Here is a 12,442-nt window from a genome sequence, read left to right as displayed (position 1 = left end):
AAGATCAGAGCATGCATAAATGATAAATGAAAAAAAAAATATTAACAAGGGAAAACAAGTAAATGACTCAATATTCCAAGCTGTCAGGAGTAACTTCTTTAAGGGTCCTTCACGTTTCTTTTTTTTGTATAAAAGTTAACTAAAAGAGGAGCTAATTTTCATAATTTTATTGAAAAATATATACGTTCGATTACACGATATGGAATTAATAAGAAGTGTGCGATCCTTTTATGGAGTCCGAAATTACGTTCCACTCATCCTGTATTCGATCAACCAACGGCTGCCTATTTCTGGAAGTGGACTCCCTCAATCTGGAGAACATATTTCCTATGGGCTTTAATTTGTCCAAACATTTCCAAAATGCTCGGAAATAAAATCAAAACTATGCGGCCTGCACCAAAATCGCCTCCTCTCTATTCATAAATTGATGGACATTATTGAGGTATTGTGCAGACACTGGGAGAATATATCCTCTATAATATTCTCCATTTACGGCCGCTCCCTCCTCGAACAAGTGTAGTCGACACTGTGTTGTGGATATAATCGCAGAATCGCACGTTCTTTTCTGTTGAGAGGGCGTCGGATTCAATCGAATCCATGACGGGTCCTTAAACAGGATGTTTGCGTCCCGCGCTCATTACAAGCTTTATCATCAGCTAAGGCAAAGTTTTGATGAGACTGGTAGAAGTTCAGGCGATTGCTGATATTCTTTGCGGAAAATGAAGGCTTCACACTTTGGTGTTGAACTTGTGGGTTACCCTAAGAATATAAATAAAAGGACAAATCGTTTTTTTGCAAATATCAATATTTCCGGAACCAGTTGCCACCCCCTTACAGTTCGCTACGACCCGACGTATCCTTTACATTTCTAGTCGTCTTTTGAATAAGATATTCATCGTTTTTATTTCACCTTTAAGATTTATCGACTTTGCGTTGTGTTACAAACCATGGCTAAAGTTACGGTAATTACTTGAATGTAAAGCGTTAACTTCATTTTACGATATCTTATTGAAGAAATCTCTGCTTTGAACCCTGCTTTTATTCTCTTGTAAACAGTACCTGAAGCTTATAAAAAAGTTCCCAGGTAATAGCGCTCTGTATATTTTCTTGGAGTATTACTGGAACCTGGTCAGCTCTGTGACTAAGCTTGACCATACCGCGCTATACGAGTCTGACACAGCAGACCTCCTAATCCCCATACACATGGAAATCAAATGAGGATACAAACTAAAAAAATGAAATAAACAAACAACAAACAAAAGGGATTCCACACTGCACACAAGCTGATCCATCCGGCGGAGGTAAGGTGCAATACTAAGAACCAAGCGGGTATACACAAAAAGGGAGAAGTTGGGAAGTCAAGCAGTGCACCCGAGCTCAACATTGACCTACTACAAAGAGCGCAACTAATCAATGTCTTTGATCCGAAGCCTGGGACTAGCAAAAGTACGTCTGAGGTTGTTATCTCAAATGCCAGGAAAGAGACAGACCTCATTTTCGCAGGTAATTGGTATCTGCGCTATTTAAAGGAATGTCTGGAACAGAAAGAGGCAATTAAGAAGGCTCGGAATAAACCTAAGCTTTCAACAGTGAAATCAGAGAAGAGAGGAACAGCAGAGATCAGCCTAGAGCAGGGGAATGGTCCCGAAAACTCCAAATCTGAAAGGAAGGAAATCCCGGATAAGTCATTGGTGAACCCGGGGGCCCGTCATTACCTATTCTTGTGCAGGGAAGAGCATCCGACTGACTATACTGCAAATATTCATTGGTGAGTAGCAGGAAATCATCAAAGATCTTGGTCGTCATGCAGATGTGCAAGGGAAGGAGCGCAGAGATCGTGTTTACCGGCATTAGCTGATTAGGTCTTATACTGGTAAATTACGTGACAAAGGACACGGGGGAATACCTTACGACTATAGTCCCTAAATTGTCAGGCTGGAAGAAAGCGGGAGTGCCAACATGGGCTGGGGATGATATATCAAGAGCGCACATCACACATGTTGATAGTCTACTTTCTCAGAGCAGCACCGATAGAGACAATGAGCCTTCTGTGCCTCTTAATTATGCAGGAAAAAAATCTTGACATGCGGTTTTGGAGAGGATTGATTAGAAGCAAGGAGGAGGTAAAGGCAAATTCCTCACAATCGGAGTAGATGGCTGATCCCTGGAGGCAACTAAACGCGGTAATTGCCTCATCAATTACAGAGTTGGCAACATCCCTGTGAATGTGGAAAGAGGGAAACTGGGGAAAAACACTTCGGACTACATATCGGGTGGAAAGCTTACTGGGATCAACGAAAAAATCGTGGAGACTGTAAAGGCCAAAAGGCCAGGATCGAAGAAGGAAGTATACCTGCTGCTCAATGAGAGGAAGAAGCTGGACGACCTAGACCTAGAACTTCAAGGGCTCAAGGCACACAACAAAAACAACAATTCACAAGGAAGTGCTATGTTGAAAACGGAGGATGATATTCCGACATTGGGGAAGAGCTCCGAACAACAATCGAGCCAATGGTCAGCACTAAGATAGCCCCCCACCATACAAAAGCTGCATCTACACTGCAATTCTCGAGGCAATGGCGACAAAGGTTTTGCGTTGGACCAGGGGTGTAAGACGCCATGACAAAGCAAACGTGAGGGCATCCGCGATCGATGTGGGGTTGCACTGCTCGTATTGAAATTGCGAAAAAAGCGTGTTCAATGGTATAGTCATGTAATTAGTGCTGACGAAAACTAACTTGTCAATATTGGTCTGAATATCAAAGCCGATGGGAAACAACCAAATGGCCAGCCGAAACAAAGTTGGTAATGGTGATTTGGGAGCCTCTCGACTCCATCCAGATCAGGCACATGACCAACCAAAATTGCATGGTCGATCAAGACGAGCCGATTCCACTTTTGAACGGGATAAAATCTGAAAAAGAGTCATCAACCGGACGAAACAAACCGGACACTCATCAACGTGCACAAAGGCCGTGACGACGTATACTAACCCGATCAAAATAGAAAAATGAAACAGGTTCAGGGAATTCTGTGAAGAAATTGAACCAATGATAAGGTACCCATTTTCAGAAACCCAACGGAAAAAAAAAAACTGAAAAAAATATGGTAGCACATGGTAGCTAGACCTCGAGGTCTTACAATTGTTGGCCGTCCTTTAGACCTGTTAAAAAAGTTACCGATCACACATCTGCAATGCAATCAGGACAATTTCCAACTACGAGCTTTCTTTCGTCATGTTATTTTTTTTTAAAGTTCAATCGCTTGTCAGTCGATTGCTTGCTTTGTACATTATTATGAATTCGCTACACAAAATTGGTTCGAAACCGCCTTCAAATATTTTAAAATAATTGTATAAATATTTTTCTTTATACAAGACAAATGTTCACTGCCGAATAGAAAAGAATGTCTTTCCTTTGTTTTCCTATCATTTTTATTTCCCTGAAATTCAACTTTTTTTAATTACTCCTTGTGTTATACCGGAACAGCTCCGTAAATTACTCAGGAGAATATAATGTGGTGCGGACGTCTCAAATACATATACAGCTTCTGGAATTGGTTTTATTATTTTATGATTTCTTGAAAAACAGAGAGCATCTTATCATTATTGCCCTCACTCAAAGACTGGCTTGTATTGTATCATTAGGGTAATGAGGACATGCCTAACGGCATCTCTGCAGGTCCTTCTGGGATTGCCTCGTCCCCGTCATCTCATACAAATGCAGGCAGAATGTCCAGGGGTATCAACGAAGCCGGGAGCTTCGTAAGTCGAAAGAAGATTGACATTATTTCTAGTCGGTATCCAAACTAGTAATACCAAGAGATAACAGTAATGTTTGTTGAAGATGTGTGAAGAAATAATGTACGTGAATGTTTGAATAGTTTCTAAGATATCATGGGAAACAGTTCAAATAATTTAGTTGTGAAATGACGTTTTGTGTGAAGCCTCATATACAATATTCCAATAAAATATCTCTAAATAAATTTTAATAGTAGTAGTACAGTATGACGATCTAAATTTCAATGTTATTCACTTATTTTTTTTTTTAACAAGAAAATGAAAGTCGTTCCCGTACACTGTTAAATTTTCATTTTCTAACGGCATATAGTTTTACATAGTGCAGTTTTACATAGTAGACTTGAGTCAGCTGATCATGACAATAGAGTATCATAAATGCTGCCTAATTGTCCGTTTCAATATCGTATAGCTTTATCGCTTTAGAAATATTTTGAATTTCAATCTGAGATCTTGACGGTGCATTTTCAATATGCTAAACTTTCAAAATACGTAAAAATACATAATAATAATGTACTACTATCTTAATTAATTTAATTGTAATAAGCTTTTCGTCTACGATATCCTTCGATAGGGGAGAAACTCCCCATGAACTTTTCGGCTGCTAACGAAAGGCGTACTAATTATTAAATTTCACTAATAGATGTCTCTATATGTCTGCATTTGAGTACTGAAAGAGAAAAATATATTGTTCACTATGGATGAGAGGTGGGCATTTGTACCAATTCGAAGGTGCATATATCTAGACGACAGATTTCATATCCACGTGACGTTTGTTGGTTGCGCGGTGTAGTGCACAGTTTCGAACCTCTGTCCGATTTACTGATTTCATTTTCATCCCTTCCCAAGGCCGTTGTTTGAAATCAACATGTGGAAGGTAATTGCTGTGTATTTTGTGGGAAAGTTTGTGCGTTTTGTGAATGACGAAATTCAATTCTGGACTTTATACACTCTCCTTGTCTAAAAGTTAATACAATTCAAGTGCGAAATAATTATTCTTTAAACTTTGTACGATGCTTTTTGTAGATTTTAGAAATGTTGTGTAGTCCTCGCAGCAAAATGTTATACAGGACAACCGGCATCAGTTGGCATATCCATGAATTCCGCATCCTTCTTCCAACTTGGGTTGCCTTATAGGCTTGCCGGTAAAAGAAGACTTTGAACTGTTGTTCCAAGAGGTTAGGTATGTTATTTATTTGCACAAACAGTCGTAGGCCAAAATATCTTAACATTACCGATACTATGTTGGGAAGGCACAAAGTGCATTTTCACCGAAAATGAGTTAACGATAGGACTGATATCTACTTGAGTATATTTAAGCTTGGCCGGAATGAACCAAAGAAATAATGATATAATGCTCATGGAAAATTGAATGAATATTTCAGATTCAGAGAATATTATTTAGATAGTGTTGTAAGATTATCAGAATGACTTCAATAGGAAGATGTTATTTACTTTTGGATCTGTTAGATGCGCTTATTACAATTACAATTCATGGAATATTGGTCCAATGGGGTAGTTAGAACACCGAACTGGTAAAATTCAAATTGAATGGGCAATGATTTTAAAAGGCTTTGCCTTACAAATGTAATAGAAATAGCTACATGAACGGTCTTACTTGCATAGTTTAAGAAAAAAATGTAAAATTTTTAAAATGTGTAAAATTTTACATTTATTTTGCGAATCCACAATCTTTCCCAAAAAGTGGAAGAAGGGAATTATCGTTAACAGTTCGAAAAAGGAAAATTGGAGAAGTATCTGCGTATTTCCTGCCATAGCAAAAATAAAAGCTAAAATAATCCTGGAACGCGCCAAGGAATATCTCGGTTTCCACTCTCAATCTCCGCTTCATCAGCTCCTCATCGATTTCGAGAAAGTCTTTAACAGTGTCAATAGTGCAGAATAGGTATTCCAAATAAACTAATAACTATTATTATGAGGTTCAAAGCGCCAAGATTGCATTGTCAACGATGTTATTTATTTTTGGTATTGGTGACGTTTTTCATGCTGCTCGGTGGGTCATTGCCTCTTGTCTCAAGTCTCGAAGGGAATCAGGAAATGGTTCTAGATTTGGAGACAGAGGCAAGTAAAGCCGAACTGAAGATAAACACCACCTCTGTCTCAGGTCATCGCACTCTTCCTATTCGCGTTTGTCATTATTCTATTAAGGGAAAGTCGCACCGCGTCCTTGAAGAACTATTGTGCCCCTTTTGCTGCAAGCAAGCCTATAACCGTAAGGAATTTTAGTATATTCCCTACTTCCAGATCTTTCAACTTTGCATCTGGTATTAAGTGTTCCCCCAAATGCCTCGACTTACTTTGCATAAGTGTCGGATACTGTCCCAGAACGTGTATAGAGGTTCCATCACACTCCACACAGAACCTGCAGGCAGTGTCTTCCCTAGGTGATAGTTTAGCCGACAGTGACCAGTCAGAATTCCCACTACAATTCAAAGGTTCTTTTTGGTGAGGTTTAAGCAATCCTTTGTGCGCATGGGTTCGTATCCCCCAATAAGCAACCTGGACTGCTCCATTCCTGGTAAACCCATCCAGTACAGTTCCCTCAACTGTCCGTCTTTATCTTTTAATGAGGGGTTCTGGCCCTTGCAGAGGCGTCCCTGCTCCCTTCTTGGCTAGTTCGTCCGCGCCTCATTGCCTTCCAACCCAACATGGAACCGAGAGTATCCAGACCTTGTTCGACGAGCCAAGCGTATTCACTCTCTTAAGGCATTCCCATACCAGTTTAAAGTTCACCTGGTTGGACCTAAGTGCCTTGATTGCTGCTTGGCCGTCGGTGAGAATAGCAATGTTCTACCCCCTGTAGTTCCTTTGGAAATTAAAGGAGGCACATCTGGCTCCAAGTACATTTTCACTGACCAATGACACCGGCACCCGCTCCCTCTGCTATGAGGGATCCGTCCGTGTATCAAGTAATCAGTTGCTGGTTTAAGCCATAAGTTACAGCTATGCTCTCCCAGTTGCCTTGTTACTCCAACGTGTTTCAAGCTTCTTATCGAAGTGAAACCTCGTTGTCATGTTATCCTTTGGTATCAATAATTCGGAATATCGCCTAGAAAGAATATCAATCTTCCTTCTGTTTAGGCAGCTCCCCACCTCACTGATACTCCCGACCATCCTGAATGTTGCCCTCCTTGCCTGCATCGGTATGTGCAGATGGAAAGGGGGTTAACCCCAGAAGGACCTCCAGGGATGCCGGTGGGCATGTCCTTATTGCCAAACTGATACACATACAAGCCAGTCTTTGGAGTTTGTGTGCTGAGTTCAGTTCTTTCTGCCGAGATTACCGCCCCGTAGGTAATCATTGGCCTTACTATTGCAGTGTATATCCAAAATAGTATTTTCAGGCTGCAACCCCATTTTTTTCTTGCTATGGACCTACAAGTCATCAGAGCCCTCGTGGCTTTCCGACATGTGTCTTCCAGAGTAATTTTTTGTCTAGCGTAATTCTCAAATATTTTTCTTCTGTTTCTCATTTCACCTCCATGTCATGTAACCTTATGACTCTCAGGTGATCAAGCTTACACCTGCTAGTGAATGGTACTATGGTAGTTTTGGCTGGATTGATCCGCAGTCCCACGTTCCTACACCAGGCACTAGTAACCCTTAGTCCAGTTTAGATTCTATCATATAGGGTATCCTTATATTCGCCCCTATAGATTAAAACAATGTCGTTCCAGTTTTTGTTAGCACGTCCAGAAGTTCGTCCACTACCATACTTTACATAAACGGCGATAGTACGCTGCCTTCTGGACAACCTTGAGTAGTATTCATGACAATAGCATAGAACCTGCCGGTATATTTGCCTGCTCTCTAACATTTTGCCCATCCAGAAAGCCAGGGCGTTTCCCCCTTACTTGCGGCTCAGGGCATCGTGTATCTCTGTGTGCAAAGTGTTGTTGAATGCTCCCTTACCCTAGTTTCTGAGCATACCTCTTTTGCTAGTTTCCAGTTCTCTTTCTTCAACTTTTATTCGTTGTTGGAGTGTCAGGCAGAATCCCGGGGAATAAGTTCTGAGAAGCAAGTGTACCCTGTCCTCTTCATTCTCGGTAAATGTCCCATCTTCCTTCTTCAAACAGATAGAGGATATTGCCCCGTCTTTGGCTACAGCCTTGTAAAGCCTGTTTGCTTCTGTGATCTGTTCGATCCCTTCACAGAATTGCCTGAAGCTGTTCCGTTTTGTTTCCCTGATCTGGTTGCTATACGCAGTTAGTGTATTTTTGTACCCCGGTTTGTTTTGCCCGGCTGAAGAGTTTTCGTACCTCTGTTCACATTCTGGCCAGGTTCCTGTTTCACCATGGTACATCCCTTGTTTACTTAACTGTCTTAGCCGGACGGCTGGCCTCATATGCGTCAATGACGACTGTTGAGGTTTTCCACCACTGTTTCCAGTTCCAATTCGCTTGTCACCGCCCCCTTGAAGGTGGGTCATGTTGTTTCTCAGGTGCGTTGCATAGGATTCCCAGTCCGTTCTCCTAGGATTCCTTCCTCCTCCTATTTGCGTTAATGGACAGAACATCTAAGGTGCCAAATATTTTATATATTTAGGCATCGAACTTAATGTTGCTCAGAACTATATTCGTCTTCGCTGTTTTGTTCAACATATGGAAATGTAACTATCTCAGCAACAACATCAGTTTGAGGCTGTTCCGCGCCAGTGTTCTCTCTTTACTACTGAGTATATGGGAGTAGTACATGGAAGGTTACATCATGCAATGGAACTCACAGTCCCAGGATGGCCGACGAATTGGTCATCCTAGACCTGCGTGGCGTAGAGCTGTGGTAAAAGAAATGTAAGCCTCTTGGAAAATCATGAAGGTAGCTGAAGCATATTTCCCAGAATGGACAACGATGGCGCGTGGTTGTGGTTGACGCGCTGTGCTTCATATAAGGGTTTGTGGTACCCATATATAAACAAGTCGGGAAACCGGAAGGTGAACGCTTCAGGAATGAAAGGCAGATTTAAGTGACCATTCGTCCCATTTGTACCTAACTCGTAACGATTATCCATTTAGTTTGCCAGTGGATTCACTTTAGTATGATACTGACTTTCAAAGTCTTAGAATGCACGAAATTGGCACAAAAGTAACAACTTTGACCTATTATAACTTTGTTATTAATAAGGCGATTTCCGCCAAAAGTTGGCAGTATCATGCTCTATAATAATGCCTATATTCCTGGAATGATTCTAGGATAAACCTAATTTCTAAAAAATATACTTATAATAAATATGGTAATCTGCCATTATTAACTTTATTTAAAGAGGTATTGGTATGGAGAGTATTTTAAGACCTAGATACAACGCGCATGGGCCACCAAATTTTTTTAAGATATTTCGGTTAGTTGGGTAGTTTTTGAGAACGGGTCGTTGAAGTAACTGACGGATTCGCCCAAAGCAGAAGCAATACATGAGGCGCTACCTCACCACTGCCCTGTTACCGGAAGCTAATCCTAGTTGTTGATTGTTCCCATAATTCATATATATATTCACAAATATAACATAAGTAAATGCAAATTATATTCAGAACGAAAACCAGTTAGTTCAAGTCTATGCTTAGTGGAAGCAAACGTTGTTTAATCATTGTGGTGCTCTAAGTTCGCTTCTACTTGATGACGGACGGACCCAATAGAAGGGAAACTTTCTCCTATTACTAGTGATCCACAGAAATCGCATCAACTTTTTAAAACCATTTCCATTTTTTTGTTTGGTTTCTTTACGGAAGTGTTTGGTAGCATTTTGTTAGTGTCTGCATTCATTAGCGCCCAGAGTATTGTGTAGGCCACTTTGTAGATCATTCTTTTAATTCGATTTTTCCGACGTTCGTAGGGAACGGCAGTGGCTTGTGTGAGATCATTTCTTCATTTTACTCGCGAAATCACGACAGGCCAGTGTGCTCCTCACGTTGTTTCAATGGCGGTTTCATTCGCAAGACATGTTGAGATGCGGTGGTCTCATAGGGAAGCATTTTGTTGTCAGTAATATATTATAAATACATAAGATGGTCACAATACATTTATACATATAGCGCCCAGCTTCCGGTATTCCGACTTACTGCTAAGTAGGGTAGCTTCATTCGCGCCGAACTACCTGACATTTGGATCAGGGTCATGAAGCATAGTATTTCAGGATTGTAACGGTACACCATGAGGTGATGTAATATCACTACTTTCGCACGGGATATTTTGACTTGACTTAGGTGCTCATTTCACAGCTGAGTCGACATGTATCCGACATCCGGTCACCACATAAATGCCTCTGCCAGCAGTGAGATTTGAATATTATCCAATGCGGTGGCTTAGTTCTCTACACATTATTCCAGTAAATTGCACTTAAACCACAGAGATGTCTATTTATTTTAAAAAACACTAACGGCGACCCCGAAACTGCTTTTCAGAGAGAATTATTTCTAAAAACTCCAACTGCTAAACGGCGCTTGTGGTTGTCCTAGACTTTTGTTGACATATCTGAATATCACTGAATTTAAGTAAATGCTTTCACTCAAATTATATAATCCACCTTACAATTTAAATCTATTTTAAATCCTCTAAATACTTGTTTTCTTTTTTAACAGAAAAGCGTTTCATTGGTAACTGGTGGTGCATCTGGTCTCGGCCGAGCAACGGTCGAGCGACTATCAAAACTAGGATCACAAGTTGTTTTATGTGATCTCCCAACATCACAAGGCGAAAAGGTTGCCAAGGAGCTTGGCGACTCAGTTGTCTTCAGCCCAACAGACGTAACGTCGGAACAAGATGTAAAAGCAGCCGTTGATCTTGCCAAGAGTAAATTTGGTAGACTCGACTTAACAGTCAACTGTGCAGGCACAGCAGTAGCATTCAAAACCTACAACTTCAACAAAAACGCTGCCCATAAGCTAGAAGATTTCACAAGGGTTTTGATGATAAACACTGTCGGCACATTTAATGTAGCTCGTTTATCCGCTGGTCTGATGGGAGTCAATGAGCCAAATGCCGATGGGCAGCGAGGAGTTATCATTAATACTGCATCGGTTGCAGCTTATGAGGGACAAATTGGACAAGTCGCCTACGCCGCATCGAAAGGAGGAGTCGTTAGCATGACATTACCCATGGCAAGAGATTTAAGTACGCAAGGAATCCGCGTTGTGACCATTGCTCCTGGATTGTTCAAGACTCCGATGTTGATGCAGCTTCCAGAGAAGGTTTTAACGTTTTTGGCGAAAACAGTTCCATTCCCGCAACGCTTGGGAAATCCCGAGGATTATGCACAATTGGTACAATCGATCTATGAAAATCCGTTGTTGAATGGGGAGGTCATTCGTATTGATGGTGCACTTCGAATGATGCCCTAATTAGAGAACTTGAAAAAGTCGTCGTATTTGAATAGTTGACAGTGAGTCACTAAAGTGGTTTTATGCATTTATTTTTCTATTGTTATTCTTGAAACCAGATTTTTTATATGATCAATAAAAAATAAAATAGTTTTCATGCAAAATATAAAATTTATTTTTTGGAGAGTCTTAAATAATTTGAAAACTTTTGTATATCATCAGCGCGATAACCTTAACTAAGATGTTATCATCTCATCTATTAATTTAAAAGACCACTGAAGTTAGCTTTCATTAAAACTGGAGGTGTACATGCCAACATCCACTGGGTGCAGATGGTCGAACGCTTCCTAAGGGTTTTTTATTCTCCAGCTGATATCTTTACACTACAAGATTATTGGTCAGCCCAATAAGATGTGGGAGGCTGTTTCATCCTCTTTATTGTAAAATTTGCATATTAATCATAATCGTTGGCAGGACAATCCAATTGTGTCTAGTTTTTGCACAATGTTAGATGACTTCATCCAAGATCGTAGCGGTACTCTGTAGGAGACAATTTGGTCAATATTGCACTCGCCAAAATCACAGTCACACCGCATAAACAGAAAAAGCAGTAACTATGGACAACACCATACTGCCAATTATGTGTACAGGATGCAATAAATGGGAGCAATAAATGAACTCCGTGACTAAAACACAAATTCTATCTAGCCCCGGCCCATCTTATCGTCCTGGAGTGCGATGTAGTAGAAAACCAAAGCCAAGACGAACCTGCTGCTGATAGTTCGCGGGAGAACTATCTTCGATTATTGCTCCACTCTCGAATAAAGTGAATCAGTTTATGAATACTATCAGCACCATGATCCAGGAACTAATAAAGAACCAAAATATGACATGACACATTTTTTTAATAAAAAATAAGTACCATTGGGATGCAAACGGGCTAAGCCAACACAGAGCTGAAGTTAATCTTTTCCTGAAAACTCATAACATTGATCTAATGTCAAAAACTCACATCATAGAAAAAAATAAGTTAAGTGTTCTCGGCTATTTTTTATATGATACTAAACACCTTGGAGAGAAAGCCACTTGATGTCGGGCCGGAGCAAATAGAGTGGATCAAGTGGATGCGAACTTAGGACTCCTCAATCCCTAAACAAAAATTGTCTGGCCAAGCTTTGATCCGAACTGTGGGCGGATTTACGTTGGATATAATTCACACCTTTGTTGTGTTTTGCGAATTATAAAGGGAGCACATAACATCTGCCGCTTCGGTCACAGTCAAGACGAGTTCACTTCCAGCGCTCGACAGAGACGGTCG

The 12,442-nt window shown here is 40.6% G+C and overlaps 1 protein-coding gene across 1 annotated transcript; it reads left to right on the top strand.

Moving 5' to 3' along the window:
* The first annotated feature begins 4,505 nt into the window (after window positions 1–4,505).
* LOC119646612 (3-hydroxyacyl-CoA dehydrogenase type-2) lies at window positions 4,506–11,290 on the top strand. The gene is made up of 2 exons (XM_038047114.1): window positions 4,506–4,673; window positions 10,387–11,290. Exons 1-2 carry the CDS (start codon window positions 4,665–4,667, stop codon window positions 11,143–11,145), a joined length of 768 nt encoding a protein of 255 aa, XP_037903042.1. The 5' UTR covers window positions 4,506–4,664; the 3' UTR covers window positions 11,146–11,290.
* Window positions 11,291–12,442: the final 1,152 nt, after the last annotated feature.

Source organism: Hermetia illucens, chromosome 1, assembly GCF_905115235.1.
Source record: "Hermetia illucens chromosome 1, iHerIll2.2.curated.20191125, whole genome shotgun sequence".
In the NCBI taxonomy this organism is placed as follows: Eukaryota; Metazoa; Arthropoda; class Insecta; order Diptera; family Stratiomyidae; genus Hermetia; species Hermetia illucens.
The sequence above is the reverse complement of the archived record's forward strand: the minus strand, read 5'-3'. Positions and strand labels throughout refer to the sequence as shown.